We start from the raw sequence: 22286 nt of genomic DNA on the forward strand, positions 1-22286 counted from the left end.
ATATAATATAGCTGTCATTTATGGCCCGGGTGTAGCAGTGCGATAATCATCCTCCTGGACCCCTTGCAGGAAAAGCCTTCAGAACAATCTATAACAATTACTGAACCTTAACAGAATATTTTCAACAATACACATTCTCAGGGAAACATCAACACTTTATAGATACCTTCACAGTAACTGATCTGACGAATTAAAATCAATAATGTTTTCACCTCGCACCCTCTGTCGGCCTACCAAAATATCTAGGAGCACTCAAAAGGACTCTCCCCAGGTTACCTTATTAAGTAATCAAACCATCTTCAACAGTTCGCCATGCTTGCTTCAGTCATCTTCAGTCGTTGTCCCTGAGTCAGATTAGTAAATAGATTTTTAAACAAAACTTGTCCGAGCTCTTCCCTTGTGTTTTAATTGTAAAATACACATGCACAACTTAATGGAATATTGGTAGTTATTGTAGAGCAGCATTTGTGTTAAAGCATTTGAAACCGAACGACGTCTTAGCAAACGAGCTTAAAAAATCCAATAGCTTAGCCATGAGAGAATCAGCGCTATTTTCCGAAATACTAGTAAAATAAGATATAGTTTTTACCTCAGATTTAATTTTTTTTACCCCCAAAATTTTATATAAATTTAAAGAATTTGAATACGATTACATCATATAAGTACATTTTGCAAGTTTTACTGAGGATATTTGTACTTTCGGTACGTCTTTCCAGGAAAAAATTAGACTTTAATATAAATATTACCATTTATAAATCCTATTTTATTTCAGGTGTATATCTGACTCCATACCAGAACCACCACCATGTGTGACGAAGAGGATCAGGTAGCACTTGTGTGCGACAATGGCTCCGGCATGGTCAAGGCTGGCTTCGCCGGTGACGACGCTCCCCGCGCCGTCTTCCCCTCCATCGTCGGCCGCGCCCGTCACCAGGGTGTGATGGTCGGTATGGGTCAGAAGGACGCCTACGTCGGTGATGAGGCCCAGAGCAAGCGAGGTATCTTGACCCTCAAGTACCCCATCGAGCACGGCATCATCACCAACTGGGACGACATGGAGAAGATCTGGTACCACACCTTCTACAATGAGCTCCGTGTTGCCCCTGAGGAGTCCCCAACAATGTTGACTGAGGCTCCCCTCAACCCCAAGGCCAACCGTGAGAAGATGACACAAATCATGTTCGAGTCCTTCACCATGCCTGCCATGTACGTAACCATCCAGGCCGTGCTGTCCCTGTACGCCTCTGGTCGTACCACTGGTCTGGTGTGTGACTCTGGTGATGGTGTTTCTCACATGGTCCCCGTCTATGAAGGTTTCGCTCTCCCTCATGCCATCCTTCGTCTTGACCTGGCTGGTCGTGACCTGACCAACTACCTCATGAAGATCATGACTGAGCGTGGCTACTCCTTCACCACCACCGCTGAGCGTGAGATCGTCCGTGACATCAAGGAGAAGCTTTGCTACATTGCCCTCGACTTCGAGAATGAGATGAATGTGGCTGCCGCGTCTTCATCCATCGACAAGTCCTATGAACTTCCCGACGGTCAGGTCATCACCATCGGCAATGAGCGTTTCCGCTGCCCTGAGGCTCTCTTCCAGCCTTCCTTCCTGGGTATGGAATCTGTTGGTGTTCACGAGACTGTACACAGCTCCATCATGAGGTGCGACATTGATATCAGGAAGGACCTGTTCGCCAACATTGTCATGTCTGGTGGTACCACCATGTACCCTGGTATTGCTGACCGCATGCAGAAGGAAATCACCGCTCTGGCTCCCTCCACCATCAAGATCAAGATCATTGCTCCTCCCGAGCGTAAGTACTCCGTCTGGATCGGTGGCTCCATCCTGGCCTCTCTGTCCACCTTCCAGACCATGTGGATCACCAAGGAGGAGTACGACGAGTCCGGCCCCGGCATTGTCCACCGCAAGTGCTTCTAAATGTAATTGCATAAATTAACAGACATTCTTCCTAAATAACGAAATAAAATTTTATATCCCTGACCGTAAAATAAATTAGTAAAGGTTTTGGAATACACCGTTTTTCTTTAAGTTTCCTGATAAATTACTATTCTTACATTTCAATATACAGAAACTGAAGAATCTTGGACAAAAATATTTTACTGACAAAGTTTTTCTGATTATGTAAAAATCAAGTTACAAACAACATTGTGTGAATGATTATAGGTGTTTTTCTATTGTGCCAATTAATATGTCATCACAAAAAACAAGATTTGTCTGATTCTTTCCAGTATTTTCTTTGATAGACTCAAAATAGATATTAATATTGTCATATCTCCACCACAAATGATACAGTTAGTTTACGTAAATTACTCCCAGTAAGGTTGCAGACTATCTTTCCTTTCATTGTTATGTGAAACTAGTTTATCAATCTAAAAATGAAGGTTCCACGTATCAAATGTAAACACGGTATATATGAACAGTTGTATATTCAGCATAAAAAAAAGTTGATTATCAATTATAATTCAAATTATGCATGATCACTCACACGCCTTTATTGAAATAAAGTTATACTGTATGCAAACGATGTAGATAAATCACTCTCGATACTGCTAATATAATACAAGTACTTAAACAAATATTTTCTACCGAAGATCCATTATTACGAATGGTGGATCTGTAAAACCAGATGAGCTGTGTCTATGTGGTGGGATGATTGTGTGTGTGTGTGTGTGTGTGTGTGTGTGTGTGTGTGTGTGTGTATGTGTATTAGCAATGGTGTTTTGTTTCTTGAATGATCTGTGGAGGCTCATGTGTCAATGTACTTGTGAACGCCAGTATAATATGCCTGTCTGTTTATCTATATATAACGCCTGGCAACTCTTACAACTGAAACTTTAAGACAGATAATTTGAAGCATTACGGAAAATTAATCAAGAATTAAAAAAAAAAGTGCCCCTTGTCCCTGCTATAGTTTTGATTATGACCCTAAGTGATATACAACATAAAAGTCATTAAGTAGATTATTAAAATTAAGACGGATATACAAGCTAATCGGACAGCTGTATACTATGAACAATGTACTATAAGTTTCGGAACAGTCGTGAGGTTTAATAGTTTGTTAAACGTTTCACTCTAAAAAAAAATATGAAGTTCGATATATAAAGTGAAATACTAATGATAAGCTATGACCGTCAACGTGTGGTAACTACATCACTTTAAAAACTAATTCGGATAAATAACTTAGAGCTAGTACAGAAATCCAAGAAACAATATCTCAAACATTGGCTTGAAATCACTTGGTCAACAAACTCACACACACACACACTGTCTTATTCATCACACGACAGAAGTACAAACAATGAACCACTCATATTATTCCTCTATTTCAACAGGAAAACTGTATCTATGTTGATATTGTATAAAGTAACGAAGCCTTTCAAGAGATACCAACATCGTCCCCATAAACACGAAGGCGGAAGAATACAAATAAATGTAAACTTATCCACATCTGTTGCAGGCCCAAGAACACATTCTCGTGGTACCTTGGTAATCCTTCCGTAATCTGGCAGCGGAATGTGATGTACAAAAATATTGACTGTTATTTCGCCATTTTAACCCTTACCATCCAAACTACAGTACGGCTGATGTTCACACAGGTTTATATCACTGACCAATTGGTTTGTAGACCTGAAAATCTTTGAGGATTGAAATTGAGTGGTTATTAAAATGGTCATCAATGGAAAGTAAATGGTACGGGGTGATCGTAATCTTTGGCGCAATTCCACATTCTTGTCGGGAAGGTTTGGTGGTGGGACCCGTATAAAAAGAAAAGGTCCGGTTTGTCACACCTAGTCAGACTCAGACTCACCTCAGGTAAGTGTTAGGTCCTCTCACACTTCTAACTCTTAGTCTGTGAACATCATTTATATGCAAGACGGTCACAATGACTGTTCCTGTTGTGTAGGTTCTGTTAAAAAGTTAGCCAATTTGCAATCGATATTATATTATGAAAAGATAATTACTTGAAGTCTGTAAAGGTGGTGCTGATGATACACACACACACACATACATATATATATATATATATACATGTAATTTATCTGAGATCAAAATGACATACATAACAAGAAGTCTGAGGTATGAAAGTCTCGATATAAGTTCTTCATTCATAGGTTGCCTCTGATCCCATAGAAAACCACGATCATGTGTGACGACGAAGAAGGAGCGGCTTTGGTCTGTGACAATGGTTCCGGCATGGTCAAGGCTGGCTTCGCCGGCGACGACGCTCCCCGCGCCGTATTCCCCTCCATCGTCGGTCGCACCCGTCACCAGGGTGTGATGGTCGGTATGGGTCAGAAGGACGCCTACGTCGGTGATGAGGCCCAGAGCAAGCGAGGTATCCTGACTCTCAAGTACCCCATCGAACACGGCATCATCACCAACTGGGACGACATGGAGAAGATCTGGTACCACACCTTCTACAATGAGCTCCGTGTTGCCCCTGAGGAGTCCCCCACAATGTTGACTGAGGCTCCCCTCAACCCCAAGGCCAACCGTGAGAAGATGACACAGATCATGTTTGAGTCCTTCACCATGCCTGCCATGTACGTGACCATCCAGGCCGTGCTGTCCCTGTACGCCTCTGGTCGTACCACTGGTATGGTCTGTGACTCTGGTGATGGTGTAACCCATAATGTTCCCGTCTATGAAGGTTTCGCTCTTCCTCACGCCATCCTTCGTCTTGACTTGGCTGGTCGTGACCTGACCAACTACCTCATGAAGATCATGACTGAGCGTGGCTACTCCTTCACCACCACCGCTGAGCGTGAGATCGTTCGTGACATCAAGGAGAAACTTTGCTACATCGCTCTTGAATTTGAGAATGAGATGAATGTGGCTGCCGCGTCTTCATCCATCGACAAGTCCTATGAACTTCCCGACGGTCAGGTCATCACCATCGGCAATGAGCGTTTCCGCTGCCCTGAGGCTCTCTTCCAGCCTTCCTTCCTGGGTATGGAATCTGCTGGTGTTCACGAGACTGTACACAGCTCCATCATGAGGTGCGACATTGACATCAGGAAGGACCTGTTTGCCAACGTTGTCATGTCTGGAGGTACCACCATGTACCCTGGTATTGCTGACCGAATGCAGAAGGAAATCACCGCTCTGGCTCCCTCCACCATCAAGATTAAAATCATTGCTCCTCCCGAGCGTAAGTACTCTGTCTGGATCGGTGGCTCCATCCTGACTTCTCTGTCCACCTTCCAGGCCATGTGGATCACCAAGGAGGAGTATGACGAGTCCGGCCCCGGCATTGTCCACCGCAAGTGCTTCTAAGAATATTTTCTCGTAACAAACCATCAGAGTTTACAATGTTCTTTTATTGATTTCGTATTTGTACTTATCTCGATAAAATAAAGAACTGTATATTCCATTTCTACACATGAATATTCCTGATATATTTTTTATGGTTTGATTAAGGAAATCCTTGGGAATCCAAAGAATGTAAATTATATTAGTTTAATGAAGCCGCGATGAATTCTCTCCCTCATTTAAATCTCCAGCATTTTGAAATTACTATAAATGAAGAATAACAAAAAGCTCAAAGAGAATATTCATGTGCTCCTATTCACTGGTTACTGAGATAAACAACTGCTTGTCTTTAAGTAACAAAGATATACTCTGAAAAATAAGTAGAGGTAAATGCGTTTTATCGATCTCAACTTGGGTAGTTATACCTTAAGTCTTGCCATACTGACAAAAAATGGTGGTTGTCAAACTTGGGCTGGAGAGTATTAACATTCTAAGCTCATTCTAAATGGAAAAAAGTTTCTTCGTGGAGTACCACAAGACTCTATTGGACCCACACTGTTTGTGATCTACTGTACATAAACGACATAGATGAAAATATCTCGAGCCACCTTGTCAAGTTTGCGGATGACACGAAGATATCTGGGACGGCAGCAAGTCAGGACGATGTGTCAACAATGCAGAAAGACTTACATGAGTTGTTCAAATGGTCTTGAAACTGGCAAATGTTCTGCAAAAGCCATTTTCTATCAATATTTTCCAGAATTATGATTTTTGTTTGCTTCGTGTCAAATAGTTATTTATGCTCAAAATGACTGTAGTATGAATGAATAGATCAAAGCTACACTAACGTAACGGATTTAATTATCTTACTTCATTTACCTAATGGCCATTCACTTGAGGTGGTCATGCCAAGAAATACACAGAATTTATCGGTATTTAGTATTTATTCATGTTGTGGTCATGTACCATTAACGCGAGAGCGAACAAAGATTGGTAAACTTATGGAACAGTCTACCAACTCCGTGGCCTCGTTCTATTGTATTTAATGAAGAATCAAATACTGTTTAAGTTTATATAGCCGTAATTACAAACTGAATCGTATCAATACTACCTCACAAACCTTATCTCTTGACCTAATAAAATATACTGTATATAAATCATCCTACCCTACCCATTCGAAGCTATGTTTAGTTAGCAGTGGGACATCAACTACGTAAAGCTCGAGGCTTCCTTCAAAATCTAGCGGAGTTTACGCTCCTATCGCATCGGTTTTCTATTATGGCGAGGTAAACGCCTGAACCCGACAACAGTATTTCTCCTTCCTTATTGGTTAAGTAATAGACGTAATATGTTAATCCTAAATGTATAGATGACACCACTAAGCTATACCTATATGAGTGAGAGACCCAAGTTAGCATGTGTTAAGCAAGACAAAGTTAAGTGAGTATCAGAACAAGTCTAAAATACTAAACGCACTGTAGGTCTAGTAGTGAATGTATACTACAGGTTTTGAGTCGGTATGAATGGCTTAAATCCTGATATTTATTAATGGGAATAACTATGTAAGGTTGTAATTCATTTTAGCTAATATTTACTGACTGGAATTAATAACGTAAGGTTATAACTCATAATAAATGAATTTTAATAACCCATAACATATAATATTCAGTGATTAGAAACAATTATACAAAATTATAGGCTAATTCACAACAGGTAATATTTAATGCCTACACATGATAGCGTAAGATTGTAATTCATAACAGGACGCGCATAAAAAAAAATAATAACGAGAATAACCTAATTGACGCTAAATGGGAAATATGTTGTCACACCACAGAAGAAGTTAAGTATTAAACAACTCTATTATTGATGCCTGTAGAGCTGTTCCAGTGAATACCTCTTAACCCCTTGTGTACGGGCGGCCCTCTGAGCTGAATAAAATCATATGACGTTAGCCCCCACCCCCTCAACAAAAAAATAAAATTATATATATATTAAAAGTGGCGTCCCCGTAATGAAGGGGTTATTGGAGATAGTCTACTAAGATTCATAATAGTATCCTTGGGAGAGAACCATTCCTGCAGTTTTTAAAGACCTCTACAACACAAAGATGCTGTTTTTCTATGAGAATTTGGAAATTTCTATTTGGTGCATAATGAGAATCTTAAAGAGGGAATAAGAAATATGATTTTTATCGCCAGTGCACGTGATTACTGATGTGTGTGTGTGTGTGTGTGTGTGTGGATATAAGAAACAAGTTTAGTCAAACTCTTACTTACACATTGGTCTTCATTAACAGATTACAGTTTAAACACATCATTTTAATTTACTGTAACTATAAATGTCCTAAAAACACGACCAAAGTCATACAGCATAAACAGATCTAAATAGTTTGTGTCACGCTAGTTCATAAATACACCCAACAATCATCAATCACCAATAAACTACTTTACATAACTTCATAGACAACAACAGTATTTTAAAGCAAAGTTGGACCGTTTGATGTTTTATGAGATCTTAATGACGATAAAGATATGGTGGATCGTAAGTGAGGCTTTACTGACCGTGTCATAAAATCGCAATAATCCTCTAATTTTTTTTAAGCTCTTTTGTTTAAGAACGATAAAAAATGTTTAAGTAGATGGAGAATTATGGTTTAAACATGGCCGGATTAAGGCTTGAGGGGGCACCAGGTAATTAAGCAACTTGTGGGAATCCTTGCCAATAAAATTCATTATCAAAACATACACACACAGACACAGACACACACACACACACACACACACACACACACACACACACACACAGTATCGTTTATGGAGTCCCAGGGCTCTCTCAACCTCCCCCCGCTTTAATCCGACACTGGGTTTACAAAATTAGGAAAAAATAATATTACTGTTATTTAAATATCTTAAACACCATATCTGATTTAGGTTCATGATAGTCTTTTATTCTCTCAGGCCAGTCACACTGTAAACTTCCAACAAACCCTACAGGTACATACTCCCCTCCTCACTGTACTACGCTAGCAGGGATCATGTAAGCTATTTTTAAGAAACATTACTGCCATGCTTTATATGTACATTACATACCAGGTTAATAAATATATATATATATATATATATATATATATATATATATATATATATATATATATATATATATATATATTTAAAACAGTAATTAGGGATTACAGAATATCAAAACGAAATAACAAAAAATCGGGTTTTTAAATGATACATAAACATTTTACTACAAAACGTATTTAATTATCCTGACGCATCACGGTAAACTTCACATTGTACGTTCTTCAGTTCGACGAAGGTGTAACTAAGAAAAACAAAGCATTATAATTAGAACTAGTGGAGAGTACCGCCTGCACCTGTTACCTGAACACAGATTGGTGCCGCTGATTCACTACCTGCGTATACTATTTCTGTTCTCTTCTGCTTATATCTCCTTTGTTTCATGTTGTACCTTGCCAAGAGTAATGTTTTTGGTCCCTCTTCTTAAACCTCACACTTAATGTCACTATTTCAATCACATAAGGAATAGATCAACATCCTTTATCCAACTTCAAATTACTTAAAGATATGAAAGACCAACTCAATAGGTTAGAATGTTTAGTAAAGTTAAACATATCATCATTCAAACTCTAAAAATACTTGCGCATCAAAACTCATGTGAGGGATTTTGACCGTTGTCTGATTAGGTTCCTATGTGTATTAAAATTTTTCCTTCATCATTAAGTTGAAACAATTACACAACAACTCTTTATCATAAGTTAGTATATTAAAGGTATACAACTATATCGGTTCCATTAACAGGGTCTCCATATGCCCGTAAACGATGTTAATAATGGAATGTTTTGAACTTGTCTATAATCCTGATGTGCATACCAAAACCACAACAGTTAGAGTACACCTACTGGCTAAGACAAACATATATCACACTCATTAAAAGACTAACTGTGAAAATAATCTTAAAACCTCTATTGTCAAAATTTTAGTATAACAGTGATATAATGACAGGCAAGTTTTCCCAGTAACTTATACATATAATATAGCGTTCGTGTCAAAGTTTTGAAAGGTATAGCCACTCATTCTTCGAGAGTTAAAGGGAAGGAAATTTGTAATGGACTAAAAGCGCTCACAAACTCACTCTCAAAACAATAACAAGGGAGGATAACTGTAATGAATTAATAAGTCATATCACAAAATATATCAATCGAAATGTGATAACTATAATACGAAAACCTAATTACAACTCAAAATAAGACAATATAATCATTAACCTTCCTGATTTTCATGTTTTGATAATTATTTTGAAACGAATAATTGACAAACGAAATTAAATGGATGGATTTCAGAATGCACTAAGGTATATATATATATATATATATATATATATATATATATATATATATATATATATATATATATATATATATATATCACAGGCAGTTCAAGACCACATTACAATATATGTGCCAATAAAAATAATAAATATTATCCTCTAAAAAAAACAATAGACTGTTTACTAAGATACTTAAAAAAACGGTAACAGATCTTTCTCGGTGATTATTAGTAACGGAGAGTAACACCTTGTAAGAGTGAGACTAAGCATACTAAAAAAAAGGCAGCATCTAATATACTATAGTGCTAGGCGTGTGTGTATCTGTTCTGGGCAGGCGAAACGGCACAATCGTTTTTCATCAAACTTCGTGGAAAATTTGCAAAAAAATTCGTAGAGTGGAACAAACCTGGTCCCATGTCGATGGTTTCTTTAGGAACGCACTAATTAACGATTTTATTTATGCTGGCAACAGATGTCAATGTACACTGTCAGCCGGCCGTTAGATTGCAGTTATCGTAAGGCTCCCTCCTCCTCCCCCACTTTTTCTCTTAGCCTACTTTTTTTTAATGTTGTTTGGATTAGTAAAGGAAGGAGGATGAGTAAATAGAAGAAAGAAGGGGGAAACAGACAATAGTTAGAGATAACAGGTGGGGGGGAGCTGAGTTTCATCATGCGTCTGGATGCGCAGTTTCAACTTTACCAGAGCATTTTCGGACCTTACGAGGCTACAGTGTATACTTATTTCTCTCCGTATGGCAAATATTTCTTTAACTAATTATTCTAACCTTTATTCTATTCCTTCCTATAGTATAATAGATACTGTAAGTATCACGACCACGACCATGATTATAACAACCACGACCATGATCATAACAACCACGACTATGATTATAACAACCACGATCATGATTATAACAACCACGACCATGATTATAACAACCACGATCATGATTATAACAACCACGACCATGATTAAATACAGGCGCGAGCGCACTTCTCCAAATATTCCCTCCATTACTGTTTTGTCGGACTATATAGCGAACTGGGCACGAAGGGCCCACGATCACTTGTTTATAACTATAGAAGCAAACTTGAGATCACCAGACACACCCAGACGCTGTTGTTTCTCCCATAATAGGTCTTACCTGTGTTAATTCCTGCTCAGGTAACGCATGCTAATTGTAAAGAATTTCCACCAAAACAACCAAGTTGTCGAATGACATTTAGGTATTTCGCAAGTGGACGAAACCTTATTTGTTGAAGACCTCAGCTCTCGCCCTCCCTCACAATATTAAAAAATAAAAATAAAATAAAATATACCATTACTTACACACACACACAGACACACACAGACACACACACACACACACACACACACACACACACACACACACACACACACACACACATGTATGTAATATTTTTTGTTTTCAAAATACTATTTACTGGACGTTATTGATGGAAAACTTCATAACAGATAATACACTTGCGAATGGTTTCCTGCGATACGACATCTTTGGCTCTCACCTGCATTCCTTTCATTAGGGGCTTCCGAGATTTGTATAAAAAGCAGGTGGCTCCCCGACCTCCCTTAGTCCGCTCAAGACTCAGGCCTGGTAGGTGCTCAGGAGGTGGGGGCTAATCCTCGCATCAAAGACCAAGTGCCGCCAGAAGTATATACAATAACGTCCAGTACACAGAACGTGGAGGAAGTGAACAAAACTTTAGCTCTTCATGGATTTAGCTGCCGAGAAGAACTCTAATCAAACGCAATGTCATTTTTTAATCAGTGATAATTAGTTTACCCAAGTGAAAGAGCAACAGCCGCAGTATACTTGCAATTGTAAATTGAGGTGAATTCGGTTGATTTGAAACATTGGATAGTTTTTCATAGCAACAAGTACTGTCGATGAAGTGGTAATTTTTTTTAATTTGAAATAAGATGTTCACTAAAAAATCATTGGCCTATCTTTCAATAGTCGGTAATTTCTACCCAAATTCATCGAATGTTTTATTAATAAAGCCATATCCTTATCTGAAGTATCAAAAATATATTGTGTACCGGTATGGTTCTCTCCCGTCAATAGAACAATATGCAATTAACACTGATAGATATTTTTTTTTAAGTCGTGCGATATCATGTGATAATATACAGCTCAAGATTAGATAAATAGTCCCGGACTCAGACAACTATGATGACCCCAAGTACAGTGCTGTACACATAGAAGAAATTGATAAAAATTGAATCTCTAGTACAAGATACGCTTTCGATTTTTCTAATATCCTCCTAAAGTATTCTCGCTGTGAAAATATTAAACTTAGTTCTAAAGGCATGACTGCCCTTTATGACCAGTGTGGGTTCAGTACACTGTGTACAGGATTTTGGTAGTCAAGGAGCTTACGCAACCATCACTGCACTCGACCACCTTCGCTTTTCCAACACCTACAGTAGGTGGACTAGCGACCCTTAAGACAAGAAGCGAGTATTGTATCCACTCGGTCACCGCACCTCATTCTTACTGTACATTATGGTTATGGTACCGCATTTAGAGCTAATGCACTGTACAACATATGTACAATCTTTTCGGTACATCTATAATAATTATTACCAAATCCCAGTCAATTAAGGCCTTTCAATATCCAATCGTAACATTATCTAAAGACAATATGAAGAACAATCATAAGCACTATGATTAAATTTTTGCTAAATGGTACGGAAATCTTTAAATCACCTTAAAAGTCTGTGTGCTTATATTACCCACAAAATATCTTTATACACTTCACATTAGAGAACATACACCAGTACGTATTAAACTTAATCATTATATAAATCGCAACTAGATAAAATCACACCCATTTGAATTTTTAGCAACAATTATTTTTTTTTCAGATACTCCTGACGAACCTCCATCATGTGTGACGACGACGAAGGGTGCGCACTTGTGTGCGACAATGGCTCCGGCATGGTCAAGGCTGGCTTCGCCGGTGATGACGCTCCCCGCGCCGTATTCCCCTCCATCGTCGGCCGCGCCCGTCACCAGGGTGTCATGGTCGGTATGGGTCAGAAGGACGCCTACGTCGGCGAGGAAGCCCAGGCCAAGAGAGGTATCTTGACCCTAAAGTACCCCATCGAGCACGGCATCATCACCAACTGGGACGACATGGAGAAGATCTGGTACCACACCTTCTACAATGAGCTCCGTATTGCCCCTGAGGAGTCCCCAACAATGTTGACTGAGGCTCCCCTCAACCCCAAGGCCAACCGTGAGAAGATGACCCAGATCATGTTTGAGTCCTTCAATATGCCAGCCATGTACGTGACCATTCAGGCCGTGCTGTCCCTGTACGCCTCTGGTCGTACAACAGGTCTGGTGTGTGACTCTGGTGATGGTGTAACTCATAATGTTCCTGTTTATGAAGGCTTCGCTCTACCACATGCCATTATTCGCCTCGACCTGGCTGGTCGTGACCTAACGAACTACCTTATGAAAATCATGACAGAACGTGGATATTCCTTCACCACAACAGCTGAACGTGAAATTGTTCGTGACATCAAAGAAAAGCTGTGTTACATCGCTCTTGACTTTGAGAGCGAGATGAATGTAGCTGCTGCCTCCGCATCACTTGATAAATCATACGAACTTCCCGACGGTCAGGTCATCACCATCGGCAATGAACGCTTCCGATCTCCTGAAGCTCTGTTCCAGCCTTCCTTCCTGGGTATGGAATCTGTTGGTGTCCACGAGAGTGTTTATAATTCCATCATGAGGTGCGACATTGATATTAGGAAGGACCTGTTCGCCAACACTGTCATGTCTGGTGGCACCACCATGTACCCTGGTATTGCTGACCGCATGCAGAAGGAAATCACTGCTCTGGCTCCCTCCACCATCAAGATCAAGATCATTGCTCCTCCCGAGCGTAAGTACTCCGTCTGGATCGGTGGCTCTATTCTCGCTTCCTTATCTACCTTCCAGGAAATGTGGATCACCAAGGAGGAGTATGATGAATCTGGTCCCGGTATAGTACACAGGAAGTGCTTCTAAGATTTTGTATTAACTCACTCATATGCAATATCTTGCAAACACGGTTTTATTCAAAGGTGATCTGTAATTCACTATTATCAATCTCGTATAAGGAAAAATCTAATATACCTTATACACTGTGCTCGACCCTCTCAAGAAATACAATGTTGTAACTGATGTTAATGTTTTATTTCCTCAAGTGGAGAATCCTACCATACCAGTATTGTATGTACCTTTTTTTCCACAGTGTATGGTACGAAAAAAAATGTCAGATAGACACTAAATACCATAAGGGGATTATATGGTACAGGGATTACTAAACTTCGCAGCTGTTTTATAAGTTAAATATGTGTGTTCTGACTTTTTGTAGGTTTGCTAAGGTGTTTTAGGTTAGACTTTTATAAGAATATTACTTAATTACCTTACAAGATATATTATGAAAAGTACACAACTAAGTTTACTTCAACATCATGTGAACCAAAAAAAAAATTTAAAATTATGATGAAATATTCCACACCAAAACTGTTCTATCATTATCTTGCTCTAAAGATTTTCTTCTACGCTTCCTGATGACTTGCCTTGTTCTTGAGCAAACATTCAAGTTCCACATCATCCATGACACCAAGAATTATTTTTTTAGTTTCAGTGAAAAGTAGAGAGTCAGTTGGATCTCTACCTACAAGAGAAAATAAATGCATTAATATTGTGTTAATTTAACTCTCCTGAAACATCCTTATTTATGATGGTCAATATTTAGAAGTTGCCAACACCTACATATCTAAGGGTGTATCTTTTCCCTGTATAAGATTCAGTATACAGTATAAGTAGGTGTTGGCAACTTCTTAATATTCACCATTATTCGTTTTACGACAACCCAAACAAAGGTAAAAATTAGTTTTCACCCCCAATTTCAACAAAAGGTATGAGATAATATTTTTCTAGCGCAATTTTGTTTTATAATTGACCTGACCTGACCTGACCTAACGTAACCTAACCTGACCTGACCTGACCTGACCTAACGTAACCTAACCTAAAAACGAATCCCAGTGAAAATGGTAAAAAATCCCAAATACCTAACGAAATAAAAACGAATATTAACCCTATTAGCCACTAGTATATGAAATGCATAAGATTAACTAGCTTATCTTAAAAAAGTTTATAAAAACTGTTGATCAACCCCTAACTCAGCAATTTGAGGCTACCATAACCTTAGCTTAGTGTGTGAACAACCCAAATATTTGAAACTCAGTGATCTTACCTGTTTGTTTCATTGCTTGTCTCCTCCTTGCTTCCTTCTGCTTGATTGTTGACCTAAGATCTTTCTACACTCCTCACCGGTTCGGTTAGATCCCTGCCGTATTGGTGACAATGTTGGCAATCACATCCTTGGAGCCTTGATTTCTTATTTTGTGACGTCATTGTTCTTAGTGTGCGGCTGTAGCGTTGTATTGAATGTCGCGTGAGGCTTTCGTCTACCATCTGCGTTTGGTGTTTACATCAGTATCCGCCCTGCGATTGGCTAAAATTTTTGTCAAATGCACTCTGATTGACGCGGTAGAATACAGTCTTAGCCACGACTGTCTTGGGTTAAGACAATCGTAAGTTTGTTTCCAGCATGCAAACTTAAGTTTTCACTTTGCCCTCAATTAAGATTTTCAGCTAAGTGAGTTATCGCGGCACACTTAAGTCAGACGGTGCATCTCTGCCCTGCTGTACATAAAAAATATGATACACACTTAATGCACGTTCAATAAATTTTTGCCTTGGATCACAAAGCGTCTAACGAATCTTAAATGCCAATATAACGTTACGATGAAATAATCTCGTAGATTTTTTATATTCATCGTGTAATATTGAGGCCACGTGAAGAAATCTTACACTTTCCTTGACCGAGAGAAAGTCCTAAATTACAAAGCGTAAATAACATGAAAGACACAACAGAGGACATAAACTCAAGATACTTACCTTAAAATAGAAAGAGAAGCGCCCTACCATGCATACCTGGAAAAAGAGAGAGGAATTTAGATATCGTTCAGAGAAATATCAGTGATCACACCTCATCAAACTTTAATATACAAATACTAATTAAATGAGTTTCTTCTCCAACTGATTTTGATAATACAAATTTCAATAATGTAGTGAATTAGTAATATAGAATGTATAAATAAAGTTGTATTCTAAATCCATTTAAAAAAAACGAGTCCAAATTATGAAATCATGGCCTTCCATTCCACCAACAAAACACTAAATAAACATTGCAACTCGATGTGCGTGTTACAGTACTCAATGGGCCTTACCTTCCTTACGTTCAAAGGAAACACTGAACTCTACAAACCAAGACAGTGTGATGGATCAAAATTCCTTAGGAGATATTTTCTCATTTATGGGTGACTTCAACACGTTGATGGTAACAATGTAGTTGAGAATATCGTTTACCAATGATATAAAAGTTCTAATAGCTTTCCTGTGTTATAAGGAACCCGAAAATGTTAACCAATGTATTGTATTAATGATCGAATATTGTACACCGAAGGACTTGATGCATGTGATCAGGTAGCAGCTGGTAGGAGTATTGAGTTCTTTGGTAATGTTAACTGGCTAGACATTTCCAGCTTTGATTCCACCAACAACCTAAGAGAATAATCTAGATGATATTTCCCTCCCCCCTAAAAATTACCCTGTAAGAAATATGTCGTACAGAGAGGCAGTCTTCAATTACTTTGATGTCTTCTAGCTAATTAACTACGAGTTTAGCTTTAAGGATGGGTTACTGTTTAGCAAATGGTAACTTGAAAACCAATTCACAAGAAAAAGTCACAATTTTGACTAAGTTAGGTTAAGTTAGTTCAGATGATATTTTTCATGTGACTTTTTTTACTAGATTCAAGAAAATAACTTTAATTATAACAAAAAGAAATTAAAATACAACGAAAATTATTGCATTTAGGGAAGAGTTATGGACCTCACTGAAGACAAAACACACATTGGTTGATTGACAATGTGGACGTACAGAGGATTTACATACTGTACACATCCACAGTTAAACAGACATTGAAACGTTCATGAATAATACACATAACAGACATTTAAAAAAATATATATGACAACAAGACTCATCCCAGGAGCATAGATGAGGGGGGGTGAGGTCATTTCACTTATAATGATTAGTTTTTCAACCCATGAAACCCTGAAACGGCTCTTCCTTAATTCCACAGTACACGTTGGCTCATCTGAACAATAATGGTTGAATGTTTTTGTTTTGTTTTGTTGTGAAGTACTAAAGCAATTCCACCACCTTTAGCACCTACATCTCTATGCAGGTTAGGGTTTGTGATTGATTGATACGTTTATTGAGATACAAAAAATATTAATACATCTGAAAGGGTTCTTGGCCGTTTCCGTGGGAGCATCGATAGGGAGGGGGAGGGGGGGTAGGAGGGAGACGGAGGCGGAGGAGGAGGAGAGGAGGAGGAGGAGGAGGAGGGGGAGGTGGGGGTAGGAGGGAGGGGGAGGAGGAGGAGAGGGAGGGGGAGGGGCAGGGGGAGAGGGTCTTTGTTCGACTTTCATCGGACTGAACGTCTATAAAAAAAAAGATTCTTGGTATTTTAGGTGAAGTTAAGGTTAAGAAGAAGATGCAAGAGCGCTGTGCACACCTGTTCCTTTACCTGAGGCGATATGTGTCACTGAGTCACGGTAATTAAGGTGTCCTTAGTGTTCACCTGCTCTACTCTATCACTGGTGAAAAACCTTAGTGAGAGGGGAAATTTATTACACAGATCTGCCAAGGAGATTGTCCTCACATTTTGGTCACTGAAAATCAAACGTTAAGGATTTTTTTTATGTAATTTGCAAATGTATCGTGAAAAACAATGAAAGCTTTGGAATATGAAGATTTAATTAGTAAAATATATACTACCAATATATTCACAAGTAGTATGTAATCTCGTGCATGAAACAATATTTGAACCGGTCTTTCACACCAACAAGTGCCTCATTTCGTAATAAAACTATGTAAAACGTAAAAAAAATATCATATTATTACGAGTCTTACGTAGAGATTGCATCAAGAACACTCCAATAATTTTTGAGAATTCTGAATCAGTCAACGAGAGAAGGCCAGCTGGTGTGCAGTTTTGACTTGAGTGAAATTAATGAGTCCCATTTACTCTCTAAGGATACCACTCACGAGCAAAAGCCAATCTACTCCTGTTGGAAACTGTACCAAACCTGCAAGACACACAACACCATCACCTATGCATAAACAACCAGTTCCAGTAATTTGGAGTTTCAGAACTAAATATGAATTCGTTTCGTAACTGTTCACTGATAACTAGATATGGGCTGTACTCTAATTACCTTGAAATTTATGAACCACCAAATATATTTGCAATACACCTCTACCGCTTGATTTTAAACCATAAAATTAACTCAAATAAATCACACTACTTTATTTTATTATACGACTGGTAGAACTGTCATTCATAAACCACTGTAAACAAAAAAATCCTGATGACGAGTTCGGTCTCACAAGTTCTTATAAATGAAGCTCATGACCAAGCACTTTGACCTGGCGAAAAGGCGAAAAAACTTGCGAATATCATAAATCAAAGAATATATAACAATAATTAAAGGAAACCAGGAACATTTTGACAAGATATTGAGAGCTTCATTTATGTACCGTACTTCATTCAGGTAACAGAGTAAAGAGGAAATAACCATTTATTGAATGTAGTTCATCCTGGCTAAGCAGGTGTTTGTTGTGAGTAAGTAATACACGTGGTGATCTGTGATGACCCGTGGTGTAACGGTCAGCATGCTCACCTCCCAAGCAAGTGGTCCAGGATTCGCCCTGGGCAGGATGAAACTATGGACAAGTTTATTTGTGCCATCTGTAAATGGGAACGTGGATGTTAATCGATTTGCGAATCGTTCTCCGGGGTATTGGTTAGCCAGTGTAGTTGACGATTTATCCGGTTTTATCGAATTATTCCTTGACGCAGTTCATTAACTACACCTTAAACAAATCCTAGGGCCGGTCAGCCTCAAACATAAGGGACAACCATTATATTATCACAATACATGAGCACTTTATCATTTCCAGTCTGAAAATTCCACACATGTTCACAGCAAACAATAACAGTTCCATTGATTCTTCAAGAGGATGTCCAGTAACCTAATAATAACTGGAGTTTTGTTTAATAAACCATTTTAACTTTCATGTCATTCCCATTAAAAGAAAAATATTGTAGTTTTGGTCATCGTGAAAGGCAACTGATAATCACATCTAATGATCACTGTAAAATACGAATATAACCTTAATGTTATTTAATACCTACGATACGACTTCTCTGGCGCGGTCCTGCATTCCGTTCAGTAAGGACCTCTGACTGGTATAAAAAGGAGCCAGGGAGACGCCTACCGACCTCACTTAGCCAGATACTTGGACCCGGTAAGTGTTCTCAGGAGGTGGTAGTCGACCATCTGACCATCAGGTTTTACCCTCACACCTGCTGGTCGGGACCTAGTCAAAACACAGCGCCTCTACGTTGTCTTGGAATGTGTATTGTACTTGGAAATGTTTATTGGAAAATGAGTTTAGCTGGTGCGTTAAGTGTTTGTGTTAAAAATGTAAGATTTTACGTAATTTGAATATGATATAATATAGTTGACATTTTAGATGCAGAACCTTAAATTTTCTGTAACAGAAACGGATGAAGAGGTGATTTATATCATCATATGTTACCTACTAATATTTTGAATACCCCTGGAAATTTACTCACAGTTTGATACATCATGAACTCATTTTATTTTAAATATCGCAACAACCTTAAACTGTCAAGAACTTTTTTCTCCTGCGATTCAAAGAATATTCCCCAATTTAGCCTCTGCCGACACACAAATTGACTACCTGTCGTTTTCTTCGATTGGTTATTGATCCTTATAAATGTGCAAAATGTGTTTTGCTTTCCAGGTATACTTTACATTGCTATTTAAATTCCAATTGTCACAAAACAATTCCACCATTATCAAAAATGATTTAACACAGGTCGTATACTCACGCCACAATATTTAACCAATCTTTGTATTTCAGATACAACACCACGATGTGCGACGACGACGAGGCGTGTGCTCTTGTATGTGACAATGGCTCCGGCATGGTCAAGGCTGGCTTCGCCGGCGACGACGCTCCCCGCGCCGTATTCCCCTCCATCGTCGGCCGTCCTCGTCACCAGGGTGTCATGGTCGGTATGGGTCAGAAGGACGCCTACGTCGGTGAGGAAGCTCAGGCCAAGCGTGGTATCCTGACCCTCAAGTACCCCATCGAGCACGGCATCATCACCAACTGGGACGACATGGAGAAGATCTGGTACCACACCTTCTACAATGAGCTCCGTGTTGCCCCTGAGGAGTCCCCCACAATGTTGACTGAGGCTCCCCTCAACCCCAAGGCCAACCGTGAGAAGATGACACAAATCATGTTTGAGTCCTTCAATATGCCATCTATGTATGTGACCATCCAGGCCGTGCTGTCCCTGTACGCCTCTGGTCGTACCACTGGTCTGGTGTGTGACTCTGGTGATGGTGTAACCCACAACGTTCCTGTCTATGAAGGTTACGCTCTTCCCCATGCTATCATTCGCCTTGATATGGCTGGCCGCGATGTGACTCAGTACCTGATGAAGATTATGACTGAGCGTGGATACTCGTTCACTACCACTGCTGAGCGTGAAATTGTTCGCGATATAAAGGAGAAATTGTGTTACATCGCCCTCGACTTCGAGAGTGAGATGAATGTTGCTGCTGCTTCCACTTCGATAGACAAGTCTTATGAACTTCCCGATGGTCAAGTCATCACCATTGGTAACGAGCGTTTCCGCTCCCCTGAGGCTCTCTTCCAGCCTTCCTTTCTGGGTATGGAGTCTGTTGGTGTACATGAATCTGTTTACAACTCCATCATGAGGTGTGACATTGATATCAGGAAGGACTTATTTGCGAATACGGTTTTGTCCGGTGGTACCACCATGTACCCTGGTATTGCTGACCGCATGCAGAAGGAAATCACTACTCTGGCTCCTACTACCATCAAGATCAAGATCATTGCTCCTCCCGAGCGTAAGTACTCCGTATGGATCGGTGGCTCTATCTTGACCTCTCTGTCCACCTTCCAGGCTATGTGGATCACCAAGGAGGAATATGAAGAATCTGGTCCTGGAATCGTTCATCGCAAATGTTTCTAAATAAATACTTATGTACAGTACATTTATCGTTGTTTCAAGAGAGCTTTCGTAGAAATGAATAGCAATAAATATCAGGGATAATAAATATTTTAAAAAAATATATGACTTGTCTCACCATTATTCACCTTTGAATCGTCTGTTAATGATATACATGGCTTCTACTTCACTCTTTTATTTAATACTTGATGCTACATGCATAAGAAACTTGGAGGCAAAAAAACAATCTAGATAATTAATTTTAGAAAAGAATTGACAAACACACACACACAAATATTTAATGAACAAAAAGGTATCAGGAAGTTTGGAGACGTTTAATGGCCAGAAAAAGCTGGAGACAGAAAACTGTAGTAGAACAAGGATCAAGTCTTCCTCTGAACATTGGACTGATAAATGTTGACGACATCTGTATATAAATATTAAGGGTAAAAAACAATAAAAAATCACTAAAACTCACTCCAGGTTGTTTGTTTATTTACCATAATTCAGGCAAATCATGTAACAGTAATTAATCGATATGTTACGTATGAGATCAACAATACTTAGGAGACTCTACAGAACTGACCATATTTCCTATAATTCAATGATCTGAAGAGAGACTTGGGGAATCTACCAGAGAAAACTACGAAATCACCAAAAAGATTACGGAAATGTATTTATATCTTGCAATCCCATGATAATTAATATATGTATAAATTCTCTATGGCTCCTCTGTTTGTACTGATATTTCTGAATTAACTTACCGATTCTGAATCTTCTGAATGGTTGAGAAAGCTTTGACACGCTGGAATCCTTTAATCAAATGAGTCATAATAATTTCATGAGATGTGATGTGAAAAATCAGATATGTAAGATACTCAGACTGTGAATGTGCACTTTATTTCTTTTTGTGGATTAATTAAAGGCCAGATATATTTTTCTCCGTGCGTTTTGTTTACACCACAGGGGAAGGACTACACTATCTCTCTACGTATCTCAGTTTAAGATCAGTTGATATATTACCAATACAAATACTGACGTTTGAGGAAAGCTAATTTGTTCTGCTTTATTCTCAAGTTTCTAAATAAGTCAAACTTTTCATTAAAACAAAAAAAAATTGAAAACTACATAAAAGCCCAAAAGAAGCTGTTCTTTCCAATACAAACCTATCATAAAATCTTTCAAAACAACAAAACTGATTCATAAAAAGTGTAAAACGCCTCAAAAACTAAAATAAACATATCGTTTTTATTGGTGTTGTTGTTGGTGTAACTGAGTGTCGGACTGCTACCTCCCGCCTATTTCACACTCCATAAACACAGATATCTGGCTTACGTTTAGGACACAGGCGCGAGATCAAGATAGAACACGAAGACTTGAGACCGGGAGCTCCTGAGTCAGTGGTCTAAGGAAGGA

General features: G+C 38.9%; 4 protein-coding genes across 4 annotated transcripts in view; all 4 read left to right on the forward strand.

The window, feature by feature from the left end:
* Positions 1-2034, forward strand: part of LOC121853523 (actin) — a 2749-nt gene extending 715 nt beyond the window's left edge. Inside the window, exon 2 of the mRNA XM_042347686.1 lies at positions 773-2034. Coding sequence (XP_042203620.1) covers positions 806-1939 — 1134 coding nt within the window. The 5' untranslated portion in view covers positions 773-805 and the 3' untranslated portion in view covers positions 1940-2034. The remainder of the gene's footprint in view (positions 1-772) is intronic.
* A 1791-nt stretch (positions 2035-3825) lies between these two features.
* Positions 3826-5396, forward strand: LOC121853522 (actin-like). Its single transcript, XM_042347685.1, has 2 exons — positions 3826-3835; positions 4154-5396. Exon 2 carries the CDS (start codon positions 4166-4168, stop codon positions 5297-5299), a length of 1134 nt encoding a protein of 377 aa, XP_042203619.1. The 5' UTR covers positions 3826-3835; positions 4154-4165; the 3' UTR covers positions 5300-5396.
* A 5827-nt stretch (positions 5397-11223) lies between these two features.
* On the forward strand, positions 11224-13833 carry LOC121853525 (actin-like). Its single transcript, XM_042347689.1, has 2 exons — positions 11224-11247; positions 12522-13833. Exon 2 carries the CDS (start codon positions 12544-12546, stop codon positions 13675-13677), a length of 1134 nt encoding a protein of 377 aa, XP_042203623.1. The 5' UTR covers positions 11224-11247; positions 12522-12543; the 3' UTR covers positions 13678-13833.
* Positions 13834-19076: 5243 nt separating this feature from the next.
* On the forward strand, positions 19077-20994 carry LOC121853524 (actin-like). Its single transcript, XM_042347687.1, has 2 exons — positions 19077-19105; positions 19748-20994. Exon 2 carries the CDS (start codon positions 19761-19763, stop codon positions 20892-20894), a length of 1134 nt encoding a protein of 377 aa, XP_042203621.1. The 5' UTR covers positions 19077-19105; positions 19748-19760; the 3' UTR covers positions 20895-20994.
* Positions 20995-22286: the final 1292 nt, after the last annotated feature.

The sequence above is a fragment of the Homarus americanus genome, unplaced genomic scaffold, assembly GCF_018991925.1.
Source record: "Homarus americanus isolate GMGI-L3 unplaced genomic scaffold, GMGI_Hamer_2.0 scaffold4896, whole genome shotgun sequence".
NCBI lineage: Eukaryota > Metazoa > Arthropoda > Malacostraca > Decapoda > Nephropidae > Homarus > Homarus americanus.